A 27,980-nucleotide genomic window follows, 5' to 3' on the forward strand; every position below is an offset into this window, starting at 1 on the left:
CAACGGCTCCTGCTTACCCCTTTCCTCTGCACCCTGTCTTCCCCGAGCTGGCACTGTGGACAGAAAAGGGGCCACGCACTAAACCTGACAGGCTTTGGGGAGGCCTGCATGGCGGCCCTACACACTCAGAGACCGAAAGCAACTGCCTAGGATGGTCTGACCACTAACATTCCTGATGAAAAGTAGGTCGTGGTGGATAGACGTGTCCTGGGCCTGTGCCTTCCTTGACAAGGTCAGTCTTTACCGTATGTGAGCCTGTCTGTTGTCTTTTTGCATCTAGGATGACATCCCTTTGAAGTGCCAGAGTCATCTCCTTTTCCAGACCCTTTAAAACACTGCCTCAGACCCCTCGCCGCTATCTTCTTCCCTGCATGTCGGCTCCGGGTGCTGTAGGTGTTAACTCCCCTGCACCTGCCAATGGAAAAGACGTGTGCCTCACAGATTTATCTAATCTCACAGATTTTATTTCCCTGCTTTATTTCTCCCACCCCCTTTAATCTCCCATTTTGGAATTTCATGTAACCTCCTTACACCTCCTCCTGTGATTGCAATGTGCACAATCAGCAGCAGATCTGCCATTCTCCAGAGCATTGAGATTTTGCTTCCCAGCCATGGTCATGCTGGCTTCAATAACAGCTCATAGGACTTTGTCTTAGCCTTTCGTCCTATCCAAAAGCAGGAGGGGATGGCAGAGATTCATGTTTTCAAGTTAACTGACAACACGAAGAAAGATCACCAGTGAAGGACGAGGGACGAACTCAGCCTCAGCTCCTTCCTGTTTGATGGGGTGTCACGCCTACTTCGAAGGCTGTGCCCAGCAGATGGGATCGCCCAGGGCACCGTGCACACCACCTGAACTTGCTCCAGCCCTCCCCAGTGTACAAACCAAGCACACTGCTCCCAAAGCTACTCCCTACCCCCTGAGCTACCCCCTCCGCTTAGAGACACCTGGCCGTCAGACCACACCTCCAAATCTTCCACGCCCCTCCCCTCCTCACCTCCTCCCGTAAGAAACACACAGATATAAAAATATGATCAAATTCAGATGGAAAAGTTGGCCTTTTGCTTCTTTCCACAGGTTTTCTCTTGGCATCCGGAAATCTGCATTTGTTTGTGGTCACTAAATAACCCAGACACCAGCCAGCATTCCTCTGCTTCCTACACCACCCCCCAAAGCGACCCGCCCCGCCCTCACACCTCCCACTTCCTGTCTGGTAGACTGGGAACTGTGAGTCCTCTGCCTACAGCTTCTCAGAGGCAAAGACTGTCCTGTGGGGTATGCAGTGCCTCTGTGTGTGTGTGTGAGTGTGTGTGTGTGTGTGTGTGTGTGTGTGTGTGTGTGTTTAAGTGTTGCATTTTTACTGTTTTGTTTTTTTTTTAATTTGCAAGAGACTGTTGCTTTCCAACTGAAAAGTATCTTTCTAATAATAGAACTTTTACACGACTCCCTTTATTTTTAAGCAGTGACCTTTGGCCTGGGGAAAGCATAGAGGCTCTTCCCGGGAAGCTGAGATTGTGAGCTGAGACTCATCTTAGCCAACACTCTCATTTGGTTAACAAAAAATATTTTCAAAATAAATACCCACCACCAACAGAAATACTGCCACTTGTATCCAGAATATCTAAAGAACTTTCACAAACCAATAAGAAATAGATAATCTGATAGAAAAATGGGCAAAAGGCATGAACAGGCACTTCACAAAATAGGGTATATAATGGCCAATAGACAAGTGAAAAAGTACTTGACTTCATTAGTTTTCAAAGAAACACAAATGAAAACGATGTGATATTGTTGCCCATTCATCAAATGACTAAAATGAAAAAGACAGTATTAATGTTGATGAGACTGTGGGCCCACGGGAGCTTTCTTATGCTGCCAGTGGGGGTGTAAATTGGGAGAGATACTTTGGAAAACGGTTTTACCATATCTTCCAAATCCAAACATCTGCCTGCCGTATAACCCAGTAATTCTGCTCATAGTAATCACAGCCGAAATGCTTACTGTGCTTACCAAAGAAACATACCAGAATGATCATACAAGCATTTTTGGTTGTAGCTCCACACTAGAAAATACCCAAAGGTCCATCAGCAGGAGAATGAAAACAAATAAAAATACATGTACAGCTCTAACCGGTTTGGCTCAGTGAATAAAGCATTGGCCTGAGGACTGAAGGTCCCAGGTTCGATTCCAGTTAAGGGCATGTATCTTGGTTGCGGGCACATCCCCAGTAGGTGTGCAGGAGGCAGATGATCAATGTTTCTCTCTCACTGATGTTTCTAACTCTCTATCTCTCTCCCTTCCTCTCTGTAAAAAATCACTAAAATATATTAAAAAATACATGTACACAATGGAATAGTATATGGGAATGATAAATAACCACACAGCTTGAATGAACATCTGAAGCAGGGGTCCTCAAACTTTTTAAAGTGGTGGCCAGATCACGGTCCCTCAGAGAGCTGGAGGGCCGGACTATATGAACTACTAATCCCTACTGTAACACCTCGGCTGCGCTCACTGCCCAAAAAACCTGGCGGGCAGGATCAGACTCCTCTGCAGGCCGCATGTGGCGCGCGGGCCGTAGTTTGAAGACCCCTGAATTCTGAAGCATAACATGGTGTAAAAGAGGCTAGACATAAATGATTACAAAACTGGAGTAAACTACTGGATTCCATTTACATAAAAGGTCAAAGCAGGCAAAACTAATGCAGATGTTAGTAATCAGGAAAAGGCGTTCCCGTTCGGTTGTGGGGTAGGTTATGATCGCGGGAGGAATGAAGAGGTTCTTAGAGCCCGGCATGGTTCTGGTTCATGATCTGGAGGCTCGTCTCGTGGATTTATTTCCTTTGTGACAACCCATTGAATTATACACTCAGGACTAATCACCTTATTTATTTAAAAGTTCACATTAAAATGAAAGTCTGGAGAATCATCAGGTTACCCAACTTAACTATAATTCCCAGTCACTTTTAACCAGTGTTGCTAGAAATGTATGCAGAAGGAAGGACAGGTTTGGGAATACCAGCTGGTTTACCCTGGTCACTCCAGTTCTGCCCCTGGGGAGTCAAATTGCTGTACATTATACAACAGATAATTAGGATATTTAATTCAGCAGTTAGGAAGAGGGGGAGATCTGGATGTGCTTATGTGGAAGGATCGGGTTCCAGAGCTTGTACGAGACGCTCCTGCTTGTGTAAAATATACGTGTACACATTTGTTCCTAGAATCTGTACTGGAAGATACATAAAAAACTGGTGACAGTGATTGCTCTGGGAGAGGAAGGGGTGAAAGGAAACTTCACTTTCACTCCACACGCTGCCAGACACACATTTCAAATTTTATCTGTACATATAACCTCCTGAAAAACTAAATTAAACCTAACGCTAATTTCTTTGCCGCTGTCTTTTTCTCTCGCTTAGGGACTTTCTAAATATTTTGTAATTGGTAAAGTTCGCCTCCACTTTCTTCTGACAACCTCCAAATCCATTCCAGGGGGCAAGGGTCAGAGTCTTCTTTCATGATATTGAGCAGAGCAGGCAGGTCGGTCTTCTGCTGGTGACCTTGTTAATTGAGTTTAGACCTCCAGTGAATCTGAACAGATTTTTAAAAATGAAACATTCAGAGCCTCTTTGCCCTCGTTAGCGCTCTTCCCCCCAGAGGCAGGAAGAGTGTGAAAGGCAAGCATTCTGTCTGTTCTGTTTGTCTTTCATCGTCTTTCCAAGGGCCATGAGCTGGTTGTCAAACTGGAAGAGGGAACCCTGGGGGGTGCGGTTTGACTGGCAAAGGAAAGGAACAAGTTCAGGGGAACGTGTGCCCTCGCTTTGGCAGGAGCAGATCTCAGGAAGCAGGTTCTTAACTCGATGGCCTGAAGCCCCAGGGCTCTGGAGGCCTCCCAAGGAGAATATAACGATCACAGGGAATCCTGCAAGCAGGAGACATGAGGGGCCTCTGCAGAAAGCAGGCCAGCTCCCAAACTGCCGAGGCCCTCCGCCGAAGATGGAAGGGGGCCCAGGGCCCAGTCTGAGGAGGCGGTGCGGACAGAGGAGGACGGCATCGGCCAGGCTGCAGTCGGGCCTGCACAATGAGCAATGGACACTGCGTATGCTCTCTCAGAAAGCATATTAGAGCAAAAGTGACTTGGCTTAGACAGTGCTATTTTATCATATGTGAAGAGAAAGCAAAATCTGGAATTCGCTGATGGCTTTCTCCAGGCCCTATGTTTCACCAAGATCTACAAGAAGGCCCAGGACGAAGCCCCTCTGGGTCAGCTCTCCCCGTGCCTGTCTCACAACCTGGGCTCTGGAACCCACTGTGTGGTTCAACCTAGAGTCTGTCCCTTGGGAGTGCAGGACTTTGGGCAAGTTATTTCACTTTCGGAGCTTCGGCTTCTTCATCTGTCAAATGGCAGAAGGCTACTAACGATACCCGAGGGGTGACTATTGTTGGGATTAGTGAGCAATTCAGAGGGTCTGTTAGATAAATGCTGGCCATCGTGCTAATGGTTATTATTACTTCCAAATGTGCACATCAGGGAGAATCATGTTTGAAGAGGGAGGGGCAGAACCAGCCTGGGAGGTATCTTCTCGGTAGCACCTGCCTGGTTGTGGGTGCCACCTGAGGTCAGATATAAGAAAACTAGAGGCCCAGTGCACAAAATTTGTGCATGGGGGAGGGGTGTCCCTCAGCCCCACCTGCACCCTCTCCAATCTGGGATTCCTCAAGGGGGGACTGCTGGCTCCCAACAGCTTACCTGTCTGCCTGGCTGATTGCCCCTAACCGCTTCTGCCTGCCAGCCTGAGCACCCCTAACCACTCCCTTGCAGCCTGATGGCACCTAACTGCCCCCTGCTGGCCCAATTGCCCCTAACTGCCCTTCCCTGCTGGTCTGGTCACCCCTAACTTTCCTCCCTTGCCAGCCTGATCACCCCTAACTGCCCTCCCCTGCTGGCCTGATTGCCCCCAATTGCCCTTCCTTGCAGGCCTGGTTCCTTCCAATTGCCCTTCCCTACTGGCCATCTTGTGGTGGCCATTTTATGTCCACATGGAGGTGGCCATCTTTGACCACATGAGGGTGGCCATCTTGTGTGTTGGAGTGATGGTCAATTTGCATATTACTATTTTATTAAATAAGATGTCTTCTGATGGGAAGAGCTGCTAACAACTTCGGGGCTGGAGTTCAAACCCAGGCCCCTGACCTGCAAGGATGCTGAATGCAGGTCCCTGTGGGTGTGGAGGAAGGGCTGGGGCCTCCATGTCTTCTAGGGGCGGTGATCATCATCCTTAGGGTCTGTTACCCCTGCTTTTGAGACAGCGCCCTGGGGACAGTCACCCTGTCAGGCTCCCAGGCAGGCTTTGTTATGGCCACGGAGTAAAGAGCACAGTCCCTCCTGACTTTGCTAGTCCAGATCTGTGGAAGGGTCAAGCTCTGGTGTCACAGCTATGACTTCCCAATACTCAAGTAGGAGTGGCCCTGGCATTTATGTGTGGGCAGCTGCACATCCCAGAACGCCACCATCAGGGAATCTATGCTCAGCTTTGCTGACAAACAAGATCCGCCTCTGGACAGACCTTTCCACCCGGGAACTTCATTGGGGGAGAGAGATAGACACCGGTCACCAGGTGTTCCCCGGGCTCTTCCAGACCACGGCTGAAGGAAGGGTCTCAGCCTCAGCGCCTGGTCCTGGGGCAGCGACCTCAGTCCTCCTCTGCGGCGATTCCCCAGGGCCTCCCCCCTCCCCCTCCCCGCACTGGGAGCTGTTTTTTCGCCGGGTTATGGGTTATTTGTTGTATCATCCCAGGAAAATCTGGCAAAAGGCACATTTTGCTAAGCCTTCGGGCAGCAAATCCGGAGGCGCAGGTGTCTCCAAGGGCCGGGAAACCAGCCCAGGAACCCCGATCGATCCAGTGTCAGGCACCGGGACCCCGCGCGCAGCTCCCAGCCAGGTCTTCTCTGCCCTCCAGGGCGCCAAGCTCGCTTCTCTCTCCCCAGTGTCTCAGGCTTAACCTGGAGTTTCAAGTCCAACCCTGCAGGGGCTCCAGGTGCCTTCCCCGGAAGGAAAGCCAAGGGCCCCGCTCCCCAACTCCGGGCCTTAATCTCCCCGGAGGTGGCCTCTGGGTGGTGGGGCACCAGCTCTCCATCTGCGCGTCTTAAGTCCCATTGATCTTCTTAGCGCCCAGACGGCCGCCCCCCCCTCCCTCCTTCCCGCACCCACCTGCAAACCACAGACCCTCTCCCCCCTCACTCCCCCTGGGGCGCCCCCCGGGGAGGTGCTGGGAAACCCCCAGGCAGGTGGGAGCCCCCAGCAGCCGGAGGAGCGCACAGCCAGGGCGGGGGAGGTGCAGCCACATCTCAGCGGGAGGACCGCGGCCGGGGGTCCGGGACTGGCCATCCCTGACCTCCTGCCCTGCGTTTCCAGGGGCTGGAGTTGCCCTTCCCAGGCCCCTCCTGGGTCCCCAGCCCGGAAGGGCTGAGTCTGAGCCAGGGGTCCTCGGAGGGGGCGGTGGGCTGGCCGTCGTGCCCAGAGGTAGGCGCACAGTCGATTGTCTCCGGGCCCGCCCCTCTCACTTCCACCCGATTGTAATTCCATCCCCGGGCTGGTCCAGCCGCCCGCCCTCCTTCTCCCTCCCTCCCTCCCTCCGCGGCCAGCCGGGCCCTCCCCGCGGGCCTCCTGCGCAGCCCCCGCCTCCTCGCCGCGCCCCCTCCTCCCCCTCCCGCCCCCAGCCCTGCTGCTGGCCACCGGCTTCCCTCCGCCCGCCGACCTCCGGCTGCGGTGCTGCCTCCTGGACTCCGGTGGCTGCTGGTCCAGCTCCCGCAGCCCTCACCGCCTCCCTCAGCCCCGCCACGGGGTCCGCGGGCCTCGCGTCCTCCCCGTCCCCCCCAGGAGACGCCCCTTTTCCGTGCGCCCGGGACTTGGGGAAACTTTGCAAGGAGCCCGCGGGGACATGGATTTCACCCGAGGCATCCTGTTCCGGCTCTTGCTCCTGGCTTCCAGCCTGCGATCCGGCTCCGTGTGGCTGGGGGAAGCTCGCCGAAGACCAGGTAACACGCCCCGCGCGCTGGGGGAGCGCCGCGCCCAGAGCGCCCCGGTCCCATCCGGTCCTGGTTCCTGGCGAGGGCGCAGAGCGGTCCACGCGCCGCCTCTCCCCCCTCACCAGCGCCAGTGTAACCGGGATCATCGCTGCCCAGGGCTGAGAAAAGACATGAGCCCCCCCCCTCCCGCCCCCAACCCCAGGCGGGGATGGGGGGGGGGGTGTTCCAGGGATATGTGTTTGTTAAAAGAATGATCTATTATGCAGGCTCTGTGGAGGTAGAGGGCTCTGCATTTGATCCCGGAGACCTGGGAGGGAAGGAGGGGAGCGATCATGCTGTCTCAATTACAGAGGATTGCAACTGTGCAGAGGCAGACAGCTCCTCCCGTGTCTGCAAACATCTTACTGAATTCGCGCTGTCCAGAGCCCAGCCATTTCCTGTGAAGTGGCTGAAGGTTTGCCTGAGTCCCCCGTGCAGCCCACGCACCGTGGGGGGATGTGGCCTCTAATGTCAGGATCCTCTCTTCCGCGCTGACTGAGGATGCCTTCCCAGAATTTCATCTTGTTGTGAACTTCTGCCTTTGCTCTGAGCTTCCAACCCAAATGTCAGGGTGGTGGGCCATGAGGAGTTGGAGAGAACTCGAAATAGAAGAACTTGCATTTCCTTTGGTTTCACCCGTAAAAAGTCTTCCTGTAGTTTGTTTACTCTGATCTGGCCTGTGTTGTCGCAGTCTAACATGCTAAGCAATGAAGTTCTAACCATTGTTTGCCCCGAATAACGGTTTTTATTTTTCTTTGCTGGCACTATATTTAGAATGCTGGAAAGTCTGTGTGTGTGTGTTTTTTTTTTCTTAGTTCACTTTGTAAGCAAGGTTGTCTTATGGGATTAATTAAGCCTCATGCACAATGGAAAACAATATAACTTTATTCCGATGCAGCCTGCAAAACTTTGCAGAAAGTGCAGTTTTTGTCTTCGCGAATCATGTTTTTCTAAGAGACAAACCCGGGGAAATTCATGAGAGGGCAGAGGAAATAATCTTGGCAGATTCCCATATGGCCGCTTACATGTGTTCGCGGGTCAAGGATCTCTCTCCGTTTGGCGCTGTGACTTGTTGCCGTTCAGCTCTGGAAGACAGCCTCCCTCTTCAGACGGTATCTGTTATCACCTTGCTACCTGCCTTGGGATGGAGAACATTAGCATAATTCGCAGCATACTTAACATATGAGCTATTCTATTTCCCTTTTCCACTGTTCAATTCATCCTGAGATGATAGCAGCCATCCAACGTAATGTTATGTTAGTGTCTTTTCTTACATGCACACACATACATACAGCTAGCAGGATTTCAGAGAAGGGCCGCTTTCTAACTTCCCTCCTTAAAGTAACCACATCGTGATCAATTACATTCTCCGGGTTTATTTATTCACATAAAACCATCCACTCACCATTTTGAATAATGCATAGTAGTTCTTAACCATCAACAGTATATGCAATGTTCTTTTAAGGATGTCAAGCCTTAAAGCAGATGTTTAAAACAAAGCATTTTACAAAACCCTGCTGTATAAAACTGCTCATACGATCCATCACGTTTCCTTTCGTATTCTTTTTGGAGCTCCTCTGCTAGAAATATTTCCTACCTGGTTCATTCAGAGCCTCCTTCTGCCGTTCATGCCATGAAGATGCCTCTTTGGTGTTATCTGAAGCGCAGATGGGGTTTTGGTAGTGGAAACTCTTGCACCTGTTAAACACGTTAGCGTCTTACTAGTAAACACATCCAATTGGAGGTGGTAGGAGCGTTTGGACTATGCTCAGCTTAAATGCTTCATTTCTTTATAATTTTAACCAGACACTGGCTTCCAGGTTGGAAAGTTGCTGCGATTAAAATGACAGCTACTTTATAAAATCTGGGGGGGGGGGGGGGGGGATTTCCTCCTGGGCTCATTTACATCCCTCCGAAAGACCAGCTTTTGACCCAGAAAATTGGTCCAGATTAAAAACTGAATGTGAACAGCAAGCAGCTAATTTATAATCTTCCCCAGACACCGGCAAGCCCTGCGAGGATCCATAGGGAGAGTCTGTGTGCCTTGTTTCCTCAGGAGAAGTCGGGTTGTGGGCAGTACTTGGAAGGCAGTGTAGCCACCATGTGGGTGGTGCAGTCCTGTTTTAGCTGGTGGCCCTGTCTGTCCCCTCACACTGTGAAATCTACTTTTGACAAGTCCAGCTTTGCTGGAGAAGCCTTGTAGTCAGAATCCGCCTGAAAGTTCCCCATCCCGCCTACGTCTGGTGACACAAAGCCAAGTCGCAGCTTCAGTTATGAGTCTGATTTGGGTCCAACATAGGCACCTTCTCTGGAGACACCCCAAGACAGTTCATCTTCTTAATTGAACATTAATAAAGGAACCTCTGCATTTTCCACGAAAAACAAGAAATGTCAGTTTTCAAGTTAAGTCAAATTAAATAATAACACTCAATTAAGTGTTTGCTATACTGCTCTAAGAACTTGACACATTCAGATGTATTTGATCAACAGCTCTGTGAGGTGGGTGCCTTTATTGCCCCTGTTTAGCTGAAGATGAAATGGTGGCTTGGAGGCATTCAATATCTCCCCCGAGGTCACAGCTAGTACATGGGGGTGTGGGAATTCAGGCTCTGATGTTTGGGACCAGAAACAGTTCCCAGCAGCTCCTGGGCAGAGTGTGCAGCCTGGCACGGAGAGCCTGCCTCTTGGCTGGAGAGGGGCCCTCCCAGAGACAGAGCCTGGCAGGGGGTTACCCCTGCTGCTCTGTGGGAGGAGCCTGTTGAATGCTGTTGAACATTGGTACCTGGGATTGCACCCAGGCCTCCGAAGATAACAGTGTGAAAGGTACCCTAGGGAGTTCTGGAGCTACTGTCTACTGACCTCATCCACAGGAGTCAGGCTGTAACCTCGCTTTCTCTCGTTGAACTCCTGGGGGCTGAGGCTTGGCCGGGACTAGAGATCCCACTGGAGTAGCTGGAGGTAGAAAGGGGGCTTCTGAAGATCGCCAGGACTCCATCATACCCCAGGACTTGGAAATGCCATTTATTGGATGTCCTTCATTTCTTTTCAGATTACAGATTAGAATCGTAGACCTAGAAGGACATGCAAAGCCCTTATTTTACAGCTGGGCTGAGGGTGGGTAAGGGACTGTGCTGGTTGACAGATGCTGAACTTGAACTCGACCTAGGCCCTCTTATGTGGTCTGTGGCACTTCTCCCTTATGTTGTCTCATGGAGAAGTGCAGGTGAGCCTTCTGATGCGGGGCAGGAAGAGGGGGAGGGATGGCCAGACGCACCATGACCGGGCCACACCAGCTCCCAAAGGCGGATTGGTACCTCCCGGTGTTGATGAACTCTCTGGGCTGGAGGACCGCACGAGGGTCCGTCCCTCCTTCCTCCTTTCCTGTTTGCCTGATGTCCCAGGGTCAGTGGGACAAGGTCAGGTTAGGGTTCAGAATGTGAGGTTTTCCCCGGAGGACCTGGGGCTCCACGGTCATCATCAGGGAGATGGCAGGTTTCTAATCCTTACCTTTGTACTTCCCGTTGTATTTCTCTATCCGTACAATTGGACAAAAGTATCCCCTTTCCAGAGCACAAAGCACAGGAACTGAGGGGGCTCGTCTCTTCTGAATGTCCCTCCTTCTCCCTTTCCAACCATCCATGCTCCGCCTCGTTTTATTGTGCTGCACAGATATTGTGTATTTATTTACAAACTGAAGGCAAGATCCTCCACCAGCCAAGAGATTTCAACTAACTGGAAACTCAGATGAGGGTTAGCATTTTTTAGCAACTTTTAAAAATTAAGGTATGTGCTTTTTTTGATAGATATAATGCCACTGCACACCTAACAGACTGCAGTGTAGCGTGCACATAACTTTTATGTGCACTTTGATTCGCTTTTTTGCAATATTCGCTTTCCTGAGGTCATCTGGAACCGAACCTGCGCATCTCCGAGGGGTTCCTGTGTGTACATCCCAGCACCTAGTTACTCGGTCTGTTCAGGATCACATCAGAAGCACCTTCCTTTTCCGCTTCATTCCAGCAGCCCTCCTGCCCTTCATCATATCTAATCCCTATAAAGAAGCCCAGTCCTCATCTCTCTCTCCTTCTGTCTCTCTCCTTCTCTCTCTCTCTCTCTCTCTCTCTCTCTCTCTCTCTCTCTCTCTCTCTCTCTCTCTCTCTCTCTCTCTCTCTCTCTCTCTGTCTCTCACCCTCTTCCTCTCTCCCCTAACCCCTCTGGTTTTCTAAGAAGTCAAGGAAGGGACAGAGAAGTCAAGGTCAGGGGTAAACGTAGTAAAACACGAGGCAGTACTTCTTTCTCAGAATTCTTTCTCACGCAAGAGTGACTTGGCCAGGAAAGAACTGAGTGGTGTTTTTGTCTTTGTTACTTACCCTGAGCCAGGGCTCTCATAGCCTTAGAATTCTTTGGGGACCGATTGTCCATCTGTTCACGAGTTACTACGGCTCAAATGTGGTCTGGTGAGTAAGAACCAGATTTCTGGAAGATAGGGACTCGAGCATCTGAGGTTGATATAGGGCCTCGGCTCACACAGGGTTACCCTGGCATATTCTGTATTCTCCTGCCTCACCCACTCGGCAAGCAGGACTGTCGTCTCTCCCAGTCGACTAAATGAATGACGTAATGTCTTGTCGCAACAGGTCTTTGGAGCTGGCCAAGACCCCTGCCACTTGTCTCAGTCGCGGCATGTCATGCTGCAGGGATCGGAAGTGCACCTGCTGTTTTAGGGACAGAAAGGGGAAAAGGAGGAGGAGATACTACAGAGCCCGCAGGGCAGTTGTAGGGGAAACCCCCAGAGCCATCTTTGATTCCATTGGCTGGGGTCCTCTGGTTTGAAGAAGCACCACAGAGTGTGGCCCCAGCCTTATGAAATGAGCTGGAAGCCATTGCCACCTTGAAGAACCCCTGATCTCATAGGTTGGGGAAGCCAAGATGAGTGGAGGAATGAGGTATGGGACCAGGTGAAAGTCAAATCAAAGTGCTGCCAGCAGAGGGCGCACCTTCCTAAGCTGGTTCAGGGCAGGTCTCTGACCTCAGAAGGTCTCAGGCCTCTGACCCCAGCAAGCAATTCCCATGTGGGTAAGAATTCTTGGAGCGCGCCCCAGGCACCTGCCTTTTTGACAGGAACCTCAGGTGACTTAGTGCATGTAGGCTGAAGTCCACACCTTGAGACTTGACAATACTTGACAACGTAGAGTTTGGGCTCCTCCCGCTGCCTCCCTTCCTCAAGGCCTCTACCCCAGGCACTCTGAGCACCACCGATGTCTCCACTTGGTTCTTCATTCACACCAGGTGGGTTCCCAGCAACAACATGCACCAGCACTGTAACCAGGCAGCCTCGTGCTTAGGCTCTTTGCGGGTGTTCTGAAGGTTTGTTGTGGGACTCCAGTGGCCTCCTGGAGGCTCCGGAGAGATATCTCTTCCGAGCAGACCCTCCTCCTACCCACCTGCCTTCCCCATGCCAGTCATGGAGAGATGGCTGCACCAAAAGAGGGAAACCCTGCAGCAGCATGAACAAAAGCCATGCCGAGCTGCATCTAACCAGCCTCTCCTCCCCACTTCCCTCAGGCCCACTCCGCCCCCCAGCTGTCTCCCTGTCCTCGTGGCTGGTTTCTGCTGGCTGAGCAGGAAGGCTTGAAAGAAAGCACCAACTCTGAGATTCGGCAAATTTGGGTTCAGGTTCTGACTTTTTTTTATTGGTGACTTGGTGACAGAGAAAGCTGTATGAGCTCTGTGAGCCTCAGTTTCCTCATCTGTAAAAACAGGATAATGAAAGAACCTACCATTTAAAGTCCAAAGGAAGATTAAATGAGGCAGTAAGTGTACCAAGGCATTAAAAAGGGGCAGAACCCTGAAGCTTGAAGGCAATATTTATGAAACAGGGATTGTTTAATTTACTGTAAACAGGGGGGAAAACCTGAATGACTAGGTTAACGAAAAGACTGTGTTTCAGCCATGGTGAATGATAAACACAGGCACTTGGGAAGTCATGCACTTTTATCCTTTTCCATACATGTTAATGTGTGATTGCTTGCATGTGATTTAATTTTTACTGAGTTGTAAACATTTTCAGGTAAATTCACTGACAAATCAGAAGGACTCTTTGGTCAACCACGTGCCTTGATTTTTAATTTGTGCCAAGTGTGTGGTCTTGCTTGAATGAATTTCTTTGAGAACCAGTAACCCCAAGGGCGATGTATGATTTCTGCCTAGTAATTGTCTTGGGCAAGTTTTGCAGGGTGTGGTGGTGGAGGTGGTGGTGGTGGTGGTGGTGGTGGGGGAGAGAATTACCCAGGCTGAGGTGTGATTGAGAGTTGGTGAGAATGTCAACAGAGCTAGAAAGCTAAGAAATGGCCCATGTTTGCTCATTAATCAGTCAGTAGGAGTAATTCAGAGCCCCTACCTGTGATGTAGAAAGATAAAGACCCAGTGGCTCTTCCTTTCTCTATGAATGATTCTTGCATTTTCTCAGCTTTGAAAAAAGTCCTCCACTTACCCCAGAAAACCCTACCAGCTTTTTTCCGGAATCAAAGGAAATAAAGCAGACCAGTGCTTTGAAAGCTAAAGTGGTACAGAAAGATAGGATATTTTTATCTGACAACAATCATAATAATTATTATTACCTTAGCCAACGGGAACAAGCAAGGACACACTTTCTAAAGCTTTGATCTCATTTCCATTCTCTCCTCTCTCCACTCCCCTGAAGACATTGGAAGATTCTGTCTTCGTCTGACTCTGCAGATCCGAGCAATTTTAAATCTTAACACTTGTGTTTGCTGACAGGGCATCCAAACCCTTGAATCAGATTGAATGCAATGCTAATGCTATTTATTTTTCTCGGTGCCATATGTTTATATTAGCCCGTTAATGGTGTACACTGTGCAGAAGGAGTGGTAGCAGCAGGCACTTCTCTGTAACATCTGGACAGTTGGAAACATAATACTTAAAGACAACCTGAGTTTAAAACCTTCCTGGGACAGATGGCTAATTTTATTGATCTAATCTTACACTTAGGAATAGGTCCCATGATCCTTTGCTCATAATTCTTAGGGTGAGCAGAGACATAAGTAAATTGGATGAGGGCTGTGAATTAGATGCCTGTTCTATTGTTTGTGATTTATTTTAACAGTCACTGTGTGAATTACTTTAATCTCTACCCTGAGGGTGCTTAATTAATACTCCCAGTAATCCAGGAGACAAACTAGCCCCAGTGTAAGAGTTTACATCTATTTTAATCTCTCCGTAGGTGAGGGTGCAGTACCCGTGGTTAATGCTTCCAACTTCTCCTACTTGATAGCCAGGAACTCACCCTCCAGGGCTGGTTTGCTCCTGTTTGAAGAGCTTGGAAATGAAAGCCACTCTCAAAGGTGGCTGGGAAAATACTTGAAGGGATGTTATCAAAAATCCAAACCAGAGGGTCTGTCAATTAGCACAAATCATGGTAGAAATAACGTTTCCATTGGTGAAATGTGGGATTAGCTGGAAAGGTTATAAGCTGGGCAAAAATAAGAATGCAGCCCAGGCCAGCAGGGGCTGCTTTGCACCCCATGCAGGCCTGTGTGTCCCTCGCCTAGCCAACGGCAGGCTCATTTGCTGGTCCTGCTAGCTCGTTTGCGGGTCCAATGTTTTAAAAAAATATGTTTTTGTTGATTTCAGAGAGGAAAGGAGAGGGAGGGAAAGATCAATGATAAGAGAGGATCATGGATCAGCTGCCTCCTGCTTGCCCCACTCTGGGGATCAAGACCACAACCCAGGCATGTGCCCTTGACTGGAATTGAACCTGAGACCCTTCAGTCCGCAGGCCAATGCTCTATCCACTGAGTCAAACCAGCCAGGGCCCATTGGGATATTGACCCATCTGCCTCAGCAAGGTGCTTGGACCAAACAGCTCCAAACCTCAGGGGCTCGACGCAGCACGTGTCCTTCATTTCCTCCAAGCCCGAAGTGAATGTTCCTCGTTGGACAGCTTGGGCTGGTTTCCAAACGGTGTCTTTAATACCTCTGTGTTGTCATGTCCCATCTTTACATGGGCCGCCAAGGTGTCATGGGAGGTAAGAGAAAGAAGGCTTGTGTGAGAGATTTCTGTGTGAGGCTGGGACATGCTTGGAGTTCATTGATGTGCAGAGGAGGAGGGCCAGCTGTGGGGGGTTGTCTGGGATGCAGTGCCTTGGAGTTCATCTGAAACGCTGGTAGTTACATCTGGTTTTCCTTATTGGGGGCTACTGTTACTCAACAAACGATCCCAAACTAAGCCATCCCATTGACTTGGGTCTGTTTGCCGTGGGGCCCCAAAATATGTGTATGGCTCCATGGATATAAGCTATTTGTTGTTGCATATTGCCTACATTTTACAAAAAAGTAAAATTAGTTCCTTTTAAATGGTAAAATATCCAGCCCAGCCAGTTTGGCTCAATGGTTGAGTGTTGAATATGAACCAGGAGGTCACAGTTCGATTTCCGTTCAGCCTCCAGGTTGCAGGCTCCATCCCCAGGGTGGGGTGTGCAGGAAGCAGCTGATCAATGATACTCTCTCATCATTGATGTTTCTAACACTTTTTCTCTCTTCCTTTCTCTCTGAAATCAATAAAAGTAAAATATACAGTGGGTAGAGTGAATTAGAGAGAGAGAGAGAGAGAGAAACATAGATTGGCTGCCTCCAGCACACCTCCGTCTGGGGATGGAGCCCAGGGAATATGCCCTGGCTGGGAATCCAACTGGTGACAATGCCCCACCAACTGAGCACACTGGCTAGGGCAAGCAGAAAATATTCTTAAGGCACAGCAACAGCCAGAACACATCTCCTTCCCCCCACCCTCCCCGACACATAGTTTTTCTAGAAGCTCTTTCTATTTGTGCCCCATATTAAAGAATATTCAGGGCAGAATAATTTATTCAGTGAGAGATGCATCTGAAAATGTAAAAAATATTTTTTTTTTTTTTTTTTTTTTTAGAATTTTTAAAAATATATATTTTATTGATTTTTTTACAGAGAGGAAGGGAGAGGGACAGAGAGTTAGAAACATCGATCAGCTGCTTCCTGTACACCCCCCAGTGGGGATGTGTCTGCAACCAAGGTACATGCCCTTGTCCAGAATTGAATCTGGGACTCCTCAGTCCACAGGCCGACGCCCTATCCCCTGGCCCAAACCGGTTTTGGCAAGCTTCGCTAGACTTTGATTCTTGTTTTTGGTCCTATTTGCCAGGAAAACAGGTGGAAATAGATCCTTGCAGCGGTGGGGACCTTTTCTCTGCCAGGGGCCATTTGGGTATTGTTAACATTACCCGCAGGCCATACAAAATTATCAACTTAAAATTTAGGCTGCTATATTTGGTCAAACATTTAATTCACCCCTAATGCCATGGCTGGGCCAGACCAAATGATTTCTCGGGCCTTAAAAAATATTTTTTAGACACCACAGCCTACTCTGGTGGGGATGAGGTGATGTGGACTTCCCCCAGTGAAAATAAACACTTACATTTAGCGGGGCCATGGCCCTTCTCCAAGCACTTCCAGAGAATTGATGTCCTGTAACCCTTGCCCCACTAGGAAGTGTGGAGCAGATGATTTAGCAAAGAGGAAACAGGCATAGCCAGGATATGAACCCAGGTCATCCTGGGTTCCAGCCTGTGGCTTCCCATCAATCCAGAGGTGCTCCCGCAGCTGATGGGATGGAGCATGGCCGCTGCAGAGTGCTGAGTCTAGCCCTGAGCCCTGAACGATCATCAGGGACCTTGCCAACAGGGCGCGCCACCCTTCCTGGCAGGGTCCCTGCATATCAGGGACACTGTTTAGAATGAACTGGTACTGCTTCACTCCGTCTCCTGGCAGGTTCATGCATTTTGAAAGTACATGTTGCCTGAGGGGCTGTTTGCAGCTGAGAAACAGCTGTGGTCCCTGAAGGTGCGAGCTAGAGTTCCCAGGGGTCTTTTGTAGACAACCACCGAGATGACTCAGCCGGAAGCTTCCCATTCACCACTATTTAGCCACCTTCCTTGTGGCAAACGTATTTACTGGAACCTCAGTGTGGCATCACTGAAGTTTCAGGGCTTTCCGTTAGTTTCTCAAACATCTCTGGGAGGTTCTAGGAGTTCCCAGTTGGTGTAAATAAGTAATCCATTAGGTGGACAAGGAAGCATTCTTTTGATGGTTATTTTAAAGTAATTGATGGATTTTGACGACAACTTATTCATGTAACACACATCCCTTCAGCTTGCAGGAATGGTAACAAGAATCCTATAAACAGGCCTAGGTTTAAATTTGAAATTTATGGCTGTCTGACCTCTGATAGAGTACTTAGTCTCTTCATATCTTTGATCTCTCACCTGAAATGTAAGGCTCATAGTAGCTGCCACAAAGGTTTTACATAATAAATAAACGAGATGATGGGATGACGGAAATGCTCCTAAGAAAGTACAGAAACATTTGGTCACAATGGGCACTTCAGAGCCAGTCCATATCAGGTAGGATATTAAAGTTTATAGAATCAATGTAATTGGAGAGCTGATAGCTTGTCATGTTTGGTACAACCTCAAATACTGACAGCATTGACACAAATGTATAACTGAGCTTACTTAGGCTCCTATGAAAATGGAATTGAAAAGAATTTAATTTCCTTAATTTTACATTATTATAGAAGACTTTTAGTGTCTAGATCAGTCATCACATTCATGTCATTGATGAAAGACCTAGAGTCAGCTTAGAGCTTAATAAAAATAGCCCACATTGCTTTGGACTTTGTACACAACCAAGAAGAAAGACTTATGATCACATGTTTTTATGTAGCCCCTGTGGTAGATGTAGATTTTGAATTATCAGCTGTATGGCTCCTTACCCAAAAAGAGGCTCTTAGCAGTTGGAATAGCAGTTATTTCCCATAGCTACCTTCTTTCCTGTGGCATTTCGAGGATGCCTGGAAAAGGTGCTGCTTCTGTGCTGTCTACTCTCTCCCCATGTTGAGTCAACCATTCTTGGCCAGAATGGTCTCCCCCAAATGCAGTTCTCATCACTCTTGTGTTTCGTATTCTTTTCTGGCCTTCTGTTGCCTTCTAAACTCTAAGGCTGAGCATCTGAGGTCTGTCACATATGGCCCAACTTACTTTTCCTGTCTTCTCACTGGATACACACCTGCATCCCATCCAGCCAAGTGAGATCATTTGCTCTTTCATGGACCTCCTCTTCACCCGCCCCCACCCCCAAATGCAATGACCCTTCAAAGCATGGTACCATTGCCCCCTGCTCTGTGAAACCTTCATGCCCTCTCCCAGCCAGCAGCCATTCTGGCCTTCTCCCGTTCTGCCTGTGTCATGCTATCAGTGTATCTGACCCGTACCTTCTATTAGATTTGTAACTTTGTCAAGGAAAGGACTATGATGTCTTCACTTCTGTGTCTTCTCCATCATCTGGTGGAGTGTCTCCCGTGCTGCCAGCCTTTCCCAGACAGCTATAGAATGGAAAACGATGGCCTCGTTTGGGGGAAATATGTTTGATCATCGTGTGAATGATTTGATCCTGCTCCCAACTCCCAAATTCATTTCCTTCCTCCAGTACAATTCAGAAAAGGGGTCACTTCCATGTGTGAACATTTTTTGCTTAACCTGAGCAGACATTTGAAAACACGCACTGCAGTGTGATTTAGAGAAGGAAAGGGCCCAGGGAGTCTGTCTGCATCAGTGTGTAATTTTAGTCCTACCTCTGTGCTGCCACAGGCTATTGGAATTGTGGGTTTTTAAGGAGTGTCTGATTGAGTCTACTCTCTGAAATATGTCATTTTCCATACCCGGAGAACAGGTAGAGCTTAAAGTAACATGTGGGGCTGCTTCAGACCTGCTTTCTATCACGTCTTGGCGGTTAAGAAGCAAAGGCAATACCTTTACTACTCATACATCAACATAGGGGAGGAGTGAGGAGGTGAAACAGTCTAATGTTCAATTCCTCTCCCTCCCCATCTGTCTTTAGATCCAAAGAAAGGAACCTGGGCCTTGCGTGGGAATGGCATTGGCGGTGACTGAGAAGGTCGGGCTGCAGGAGGGGATGAAGGCAGTCCATCTCTCGAAATGAGATCTGGCTGAGAGGTCAGGAGGAAACAGTCCTCAGGGCCTTCAGCATTCCTCTTCGGTGTGATTGTGCTGACCCTGGCTGTGGACAAAGATCAATTCTGTAATCCCTGGAAGGCAAAGCGGCCAAAAGCTAGTATTTGCAAAGGTTTCTGCAGTCTTTGCCATTGAAAGGACCAATATGCCTGGTAAAATGAATGCCTCTGGATGGCCCAATTGAAGCAGCAAATTGATTGACCCATTCACCAATTACATATATTTAGCTCTTGGCATATACTCAGCTCTATTGCGTATATATGGATAAAGTAGAGTTGAAAAGGAGTTGCATTGTAATAGCAAATAAAAAAGCTAAGTAAAGGATATGATGAGGAAGTATTTAGGGGAGGGTTTACTGCTCTCGGAACTTGACTTTGAAATACATCAGAAGTAAGATTCACTGGTGGGTGGAGAGAGGGATAGAGTGTGGGGTATGTAGGTGGTGAAGCAGGTACAGTAGCATTGATGGCAGAATCCTTGTGGTGAATTTACACATGTTCACTCCAAAGCCCTTCCACTTTTCTCTGTGTTTGATTATTTTTCCCTAAGAAAGTGATGGAAAAGATGAGCTAAGGATTAAGAAAATGAGCAAAATGACTGCAAAGTCTGACATGTCATGAGTGGGGTTCCCCCAAGGCCTGCTCTGCACCCACACATTGAAGGGTCCTGTGATGCTATCCTGCTTCTCACTCCACTCTCTGCTCCCCCTGCCCTGCTCTGTGCTCTTGGGGCTGGCGGCTGCGCCACTCAGACTGTTTTGTTCTTTCGGTTCCACCCAGGGACAGGGGCGGCATCAGAAGGAGGTCGGAGGAGAGTGCGGAGAAAACCCGGTGTGTTTCTTCTGGATTCCTCCTTCCTCTGATGCTGGAAGCCAATTCCAGCATGTCATAATTACAAGAGTTTCATCAAAAGGTTGATGGAACTTGAGGACTCAACAAGGGTTGAGTCATATATGTAATCATCTGTTGGAATGGCTGAAAGGCACTTCCCCCAAACCTGAGTAGGATGATGGTTTGCTGCCAGACAGCTCAGGGCCTCTTCATCTACACGTTATTGCCTCCTGTTGGCCAAACACCCAAATAGCTGTAGGCTATTCCCCAATCTGACAATGCTTCTGAACCCTACCCTTTGAAGTGTATTATCTTCATCTTGACTTAGGACAAATTGTGTTAATAAAAAGCAAGGGTCCTGAGACAAGGAGAAACTTTAGCTCCTTTAGCTGAAGCTCCTCTGAAAGCTTCAATGCCTTTAAAAAATATCTTTCGTCTTTGGACTCTTATTTAATCTACACACAGCCTTTATCCAGATGGCTGAACCCTTCTTAATGTTGGAGCAAGAACCACATCTTTCAGCCCTCCATGGTGTCCAACTCTGTGGACTCCAACTAGTATTTTTCTACTTCACTTCCTGCCCTGGTGGATTGGCAGTGTCTCATTGGTGCTGGCCTCTGGAAGCATCACTATTCCTGGTTGGTCCTTAAAACTGCTCACACATTTGTGACTAGCCTTTTAATTAAACTCTTTTTTAATTAAGTGAGTTCTTCTTTCTGCTGGGACCCTAATTGATACCTTTGGTACCAATGCTTTCTAATATATGCAGTATTTCTGCTACTTTTCTCCTTATGCATAACTATAGGGTTTGATTTGTGTTTAGCTTGCACCCAGAGCTCTCTGAAGGTCAGGTCTGATTTAGCTGCAAGATGCCTGCTGTACATTCATGGATCAACTACAAGAACAATAGTAACCTGGACCTTTTGAGACTGAGCGTGATCTCTGGGCCCAAATCTGCAGGCTTCTTGGATAGGAGCCCATTGAAGCTAACCTGCCCACTGCTGTGGGGAGCCAAGAAATAATTGCAGGTAATAGAAATTCTGGCCTGAATCAGTTTGGCTTAGTGGTTGCGGTGTTGGCCCTCGGACTAAAGGGTCACTGGTTCGATTCCAGTCAAGGGCACGTTTATATATATATCAATACCTTGGTTTCAGGCTTGATCCCTGGCTCCTGATGTGAGGGAGGTAACCTATCAATGTTTTCCTCACACATCGATGTTTCTCTCTCTGTCTCTCCCCCTCCCTTCCACTCTAAAAATCAACGGGAAAATATCCTTGGATGAGGATTAACAAGAAAACCTCCCTAAAACAAAACACAAAACAAAAGGAAATTGTGGGAGCCTAGAGGTTTCTGGAATACATATGTACTGAAGAGAAGGTAATTTTTATTTTTATTTTTTTTATTTTTTTATTTTTTATTATTTTTTAAATTGATTTTCCACAGAGAGGAAAGGAGAGAGATAGAGAGCTAGAAATGTCAATGAGAAAGAAACATCGACCAGCTGCCTACTGGGGGTGTGCCCACAACTAATGTACATGCCCCTGACCGGAATCGAACCTGGGACCTTTCAGTCCGCAGACTGATGCTCTATCCACTGAGCCAAACCGGTTCGGCGAGAAGGTAATTTTTTTATCTCTTGAGGTTAGTCAAACTAACCTCTATGACTCTAGTGAGTTTGATCTGAAGGAAAGACCCCAGCAAACTTGGACTTTCTCCCACTTCTTAGGTTTGTTGCTGGTTTTGATGCTCTTGACTTTTTTTAGACCCTCTTCTGATTTCTTGACTATAAGTACCTTGTACCTGATATTTTACTCACGAGTAGAGTTGAAAATGCTTATTATGCAAACTTAAAAGAATTATTTAGGTTATACCCATTGTTTTTGTTTGGATTCCGCATTAAGGAACCATAGGACAAAGATTTGAATTAAAATAGTTTGAGATGTAAAACAAAACAACACAAAAACAAAATACAGGGGAGTGGGGAAGTGAGACAGGGAGTCCATGGTTTTCGCATCAAACGAGTTACACTGTGGGTGATTAGAGTTTAAACTCATGGGAGAAACTCTAGAAAGTGATATAGAACTCATGGCTGAGAGTTATCCTGCCGGAGGGTGAGGCTTTGGTATTTACATTCATTTGTTCCGTTCTTGGAAGAAGGCTGCGGCAAGGGTGCTGTTACTTCCACACACGTCCAACCTGCCGGCTGGCTGCCACTGAGCCTCTCTCTGTGTCTTTGGAGAAGTCTCTTGGATAGAAAGTTAACCAGATTGGTAGCTGGAAGTGGGCTGGCCAGCTCCGAGGCAAGGCCTGAGGGATTATGGTGGGTACTAACTGTTCTCCTACATCCAGATTGAATAATTTTATTTGGGAACTCAAGACTGAATACCATTTACCATTTTGATAGTGTCAACGTAAGAAACATTCAAACCTATAGAGAATTTTGGTGAGTTTATTGGAGCCAAACTGTCGACATTTGCTGGGAAGGAAAATCTCAATGCATTGAGATGATGCTGCAGAGCATGGCACTTTTGCGCATTGTTTTACACATCACAATCAAGAGAGGAGACCTAGGTAGGTTACATGGAATCCATTGGGGATAGTTAGGGAGGTGGAGAAAGCAAAGCCAGGAAACCTCTGGGATGGGGTAAACAGGAAAATGATAGAACATACTTCTTTGACTTGGGTGGGATGCAGGATACTTAACAGTCAACAATTAACTCAATAACAATGAGGGAATTTGTGGTCTCTGCAGAGCTTTGAGAATCCAGAGAAAGGAACATTATTTTGACATTCCAAAGATATGTTATCATATGTTAGCATAGTTGTGAAAAGACAATTGACAGGCTCAATTTGGGTAAAGATTGACTTTTGACTTTTATATGCCGGCGTAGGACAAGACGACCCACCATAAACTGCTTTTAGTTAAAAAGTTTTAATTTCCTTTGTGGTTACTTTAGGTCTCTGAGATTGTAAGGTCACCACACAGGCCTCCCCTGAGCTTGTCAGGTTTAACATGTGGCCTCTTTTCATTCACAATAGACAACCCTTTCTCCCAAAGCTTTTATATATGTTATGGGAAGAAGGCAAAGGATGTTTGGATAGTCCAAACCCTGAATTCCAGTTCACAGTCCCAACTTGAATCAAGATTTATAGCAGTATGAGTGGGGGGTGGTGGACCTATCTACTTGCAGTTCAAAACATAGGCTATTGAAGAAACCATTTATCCAGGTAGAGACATATAGGAAGGGTAATTGCTTGGGTTTTAAATCTAAGAACCACAATCAACAACAAACAAAAAATCCCACCAACGTGACCCATTTGTGCTCATTGAGGAGGCCAGCAGGAATTCCAGTCTTCATTGCTTACGGTTATGCTCTGTTATTTAGAATTTGCTTTTAAATGGTGGATTGTTATAATGAGGATGAGTCTGCATTCCCATTTAAAGGCAAGAATCATGCATTTACAGCATAATAGCATATCGAACATCATATAGTACTTGCTACATGGCAGGCACAGGTCCCAAGGCTGGCATCATGGAGCCCTAGAATCTTAGCACCGGAAGGGACCTTAGGGATAGCTGTCTGACCCTGTGTGGCCTAGGAAGGTAAGTCACTTGCCTAGTGAGTGACAAATTCAGCATGAAGACCCACTGGCCTAGTTCTTCTGACCCGTGGCCTAGTGCTCTGTCCGCTAGACCCACCACCTATGTGACCATGGGGTAGGTCGAGACTTCTGCTTTCATTGACTATCTATTTTTCCTTTGCGTGTGGTCTTGCTTGTATGTTGAGAGGTAATGAACCGCCAGCCAATTCCCTAAGGCAGGGCTGTGGCTGGAGGAACAAAGGACCTGTGAAAGGTGGCCCAGGCTGTCTTCTCACATCCTGATTAGCTCCAGCCTGCAGGGTCTGGGAGAAGTCCGAGATCCGCAGGTGACAGACAGGGTGCCAAGGCTGAGAAAAGAGGACGTTGTACAGGATCAGAATGCCCATCCGGAGCATCTCCACAGCATGCTCTTAAATGCATCCTTCCAGGAGGCACTCCTGAAGGGGAAGTTGAGGGGAATCTGTGTCATAAGACAGTATCCGTGGCTTAGTTAATCACTTGGCTTGCCTCTCATTGTTAGGGATAACCTTGAGGAATTAATTTACTATGGCGACGTTCCCGAACATTTTTAAAAAGCACAGTTACAGCCATACCTCATAAAGCACTGCCTTGTGAAGAATTGATCGTTTAGAGCCAAGGTTAGTGAACTTTTGTTAAGGGCCAGGTAGCAAATATTTTAGTTATTTGTATTTTTATTTATTGGGTCTGAATTGCAGCTACAAAAGTAGTCATAGGCAATATGGAAATACATGTGAATAACTGTGTTTCAATAAAACTTTATTTGCAAAACAGGCTGACAGTCAAAGATCGCTGGAACCCAGTATTTAAATTTATATACATTTTCTTTTAGTTAAGAAATAGCAGTGCACGATTTATTTGACAATATTTGGATGTATAGAGGCAAAGCTCTTTTCCTTCTTAATATGGGCCCAGTGATTGGAATTCTTGGTCATCCTTCAGGCATAAACTCAAGCAACAGGGCATTATGTGAGTACAGAAAGCAGCTAGATTTTTCAGTCTTTCAGAGTTGCAGTAATTATTGTTTAGGGATTCCTTTATTGAGTAACTGCAAAGCAGTAAACCTAGCTTTTACAGAAACTTTTCTCACTTTATTTGTATTTTGTTTATTTATAAAATGAAAGGTCATGTGATTAAAATAGCATCTTGGAACAATACAACCAACACTTGATAAGCACGACACTCAGCTGGGTGTGTGGGGGGAGGGAGTGGTGCCAAAAGCCACACGGAGTGGATCACTGCCAGCCACTAGCCTTCCCAGGGCCCTGGCAGCCTTCAGCATCCATACGCTAACAGGAAACTGAGGCGGGTGATTCATTCAGGACGTAAAAAGGTCAACTTTCCTTTCCTCAGAGTGCTTTGAAAAGTTTGGTTTTGCTTCATAAAAACAGGTCTTGCCCTCTTGTTCACACTCATATTTTGCACTGGTTATTTCTTCACAGTGCACACACTCCCACTAAAGTTTGGTGAAATTGTCAACTGATGTTTGCCTTGGTGGTGTTCAAAGCAAGGGAATTCTTTTCACTGAGTAACCTTCCAGTTGTCCATAAAAGCTGTACCTTATGAAATGACACTTGTAGGTAAAAAACATAGTGATTAACCATTTCAGAATTTTTATAAAACTTCAACATTCAGATAGCTTTACCTGCCAAATATTATTTCAAGCTGCTTAGAAATAATACACTTCCATTTCTCTTCACGTCCACTTGCGGTACAGCTGACCCCATCTCCATTGTGCAGATAAAGACACTGAGGCCGGAAGAAGTTAAGTGGCTGAGCTGGGATTTGAACCAGGGGCTGGAGCTTTTCTTCTTGACTATGTCTTTCTGCCTTTCTGGGTTGAGGTTGCCCACCAAGAGTGGGTTAGAGACTTGACCCAAGTGAGCCTTCTGACACTGAAATCTTTTCCATCGGACAGTTCACTCCAATGAGCACAGGGCTAGGTTCTCAGCACAGTGATCATGAGAAAGCCCGGGGATGTAAGGTGAGCACAGCTCCTCAAATCACCCAGCTCCTCAAGGAAGACACCTTGGTGGCCACGGTAGACATCCAGCCAGGGAGGTCCCACCAGAGTATGAGAATCCCTCAGTAAGAGCTGGCCACGCCTCTTTGATCCTCAGCCATGTGCCCAAAGCTCCAGCAGACTTATCTATATGGACATAACATTGCCCTTAGGAAGCCGAGTCGCTGGGCTGACCACCCGAGGGCAGGATCTCGTGCCCCAGCACCATTTCCTGTACTTTATACAGATTATAAGACAGTGAGCAGGCATCATCCCAAATAGTGAATCTGTGCCTGTGAAATGAATCTGTGCCTATGTGTGGACATGCTCAAGCAGTCAAGTCTGATCTAAACAGACCAAGGAGAGGTTGAACACCAGTTCAAGAGCCCACTGAAGAGATCTTGAAAAGTCAGGGCCCTGCTGATGTGTTAGCTGCCTTCAGATAAGAGATGTCTCTGAGGGCAGTGATAGAAACAGGAGATTGGCAGGTCCTGGTGACAATAGCTCCTTTGTGCACGGTGCCTCAGAGTTTGCAGAACTCTCACCATGAGAGCGGCTACTGGTGATAGGCTTGGGAGGCAGAGAAAGCTGTCCTGCAGTCCTGCCTCCTGGATTTGTGACCGTGGCCACGTTCCTTCACCTTTCTGACCCTCAATCTTTCATCAAATGTAAAATGGGGATAAATCATTTCCTTTTGGAATTTTATGAGTTAAGTCCTTCATTGCTTGAACAGTCTGCAGTAGGTTCAATGAAGATCTTTGCACTTACAAGCAGGCTCACTCACAGGATTGGCAAAACCAGATCCCGGGCCTCCTGACTCTTACAGGAGTAGTTTCTGCATTTTATCATTGTCCAGAGGCAGCACACTTCTGTTTAATGGCCCGGAAGGCAAAGGCACCGGCCGTCCAGTCAGAATAGACAACCAACCCATCGGAAATAAATGGATCCATGGTCTGAGCTGAGACACGGAAGTGAATATCACTCATGCCCTGAGTGGGAGCAGTGACAAATGAATGTGCTTTTGCTAATCACTTATTTATGATTACAGATTCATTTATTCCTTCGGCACTTGTTTAGTTAGCAAGTACCATATGCCAGGTATTGCACCAACTGCTGGGAATAAAGTGAATAAGAAATATAATAATTTCTCTAAAACTCATTAGCGCTTTGCAAAATTCCAAAGATGTAATGATTCCTGTTGGAAACAGAAATTACTTAGTTTCTAATTTAACTATATTAGATTTAAATAATCTGATTACAGATTACAGCACTAATTATAAAGCTGAAAGGTACACTCTTTTTGGGGGGGTATAGCTTCTTAAGACAGGTCTTTATTAATGTCTTTTTATATAACTGAAAATTCAGGGCACAGGTTAGATGATCTGCAGATTTTAACACTAACAGTTAAAAAGGGCCTACGTATATGATGAGACTGTTTTATTGTATCACCCAATTTTCTTGACATCCAGCACTTTTAATATGACCAGTAAAGTAGCTGTAACTTCTGGGGTTGTGAAAGAAATATGGTCATTTTTTAAAAATGGAAAATGGAAAAAAAAAGATATTGCTGAGGAAGAAAGGAACTTCACTTTGATATTATCTATCATGCACACTATTATTCTCAGCTTCTGGTCAAATAGAAGTCCCTCACTTCACAATTGTACTTTACCTAGAAAAATTAAATAATTTCATAAAACATTATCAAAGAATCCCTATTTAAGGTATGAGAGCGGGGTTTTGAGTTTGAGACTTTGATCCACAAGTTGAGAAAATATAGGGCACCTATATTAGTTCTTGAAGTAAAGTGATTTTTTTTTTCTTCCAGTTACGTAATGAAGCTTAGGATGACCTAAATGCTAATATTTCTTCGGGTAAGACACACTCAAATTATAAGAAGGAAAAAAGATGACAGTTATTGACTTATTTTCCTTAAAAGTTACATAATTTATTTTTCCAGACAATATTAAAGTAACCACATTGTTGAGTGACCCCTCCTCAGGCTGTGTAGACCAGAGGTGTTACTTCTTCAGTGTTGGGCAATTGTGAGTGGTAGGAAGATCCCTGGATTAAAAGGCAGGGCTGAGAGGGAGCCATCCTCCATATGCCCTATAGTTGGATCCATAACAATGTCTGGTGGTCAGCAATGGTGATCCCTGTGTGGGCAGAGGGATAGGAGGGCTTCTTTTGGTGGCACGGCATAGAATCTCTTCAAACTCATGTCTCAAAACAAACCAGCCTTTCTGAGACCCACTGTTCTTCTCAGTTGTCTTTTTCTTCTACCATCTTTCTTCTAGTTTCCAAGCTTGGATTGCTGGAGTCACGTTTAATTTCTTTCCTCTTTTCTTTCGTTTGCTGATTCTTCTTTCTCGGCATTC

General features: G+C 47.1%; 1 protein-coding gene across 2 annotated transcripts in view; it reads left to right on the forward strand.

Annotated features, from left to right (window-relative positions):
* The first annotated feature begins 6,706 nt into the window (after positions 1 to 6,706).
* Positions 6,707 to 27,980, forward strand: part of EGFLAM (EGF like, fibronectin type III and laminin G domains) — a 124,940-nt gene continuing 103,666 nt past the window's right edge. Inside the window, exon 1 of one of the 2 annotated variants that reach the window (XM_084880566.1) lies at positions 6,707 to 7,036. In XM_084880566.1, the coding sequence (XP_084736692.1) occupies positions 6,940 to 7,036 (97 nt within the window). In that variant the 5' untranslated portion in view covers positions 6,707 to 6,939. The remainder of the gene's footprint in view (positions 7,037 to 27,980) is intronic. The other variant, XM_084880565.1, reaches the window with a different exon arrangement.

This window comes from Pipistrellus hanaki, assembly GCF_964339955.1.
Source record: "Pipistrellus hanaki genome assembly, chromosome: 4".
Lineage (NCBI taxonomy): Eukaryota > Metazoa > Chordata > Mammalia > Chiroptera > Vespertilionidae > Pipistrellus > Pipistrellus hanaki.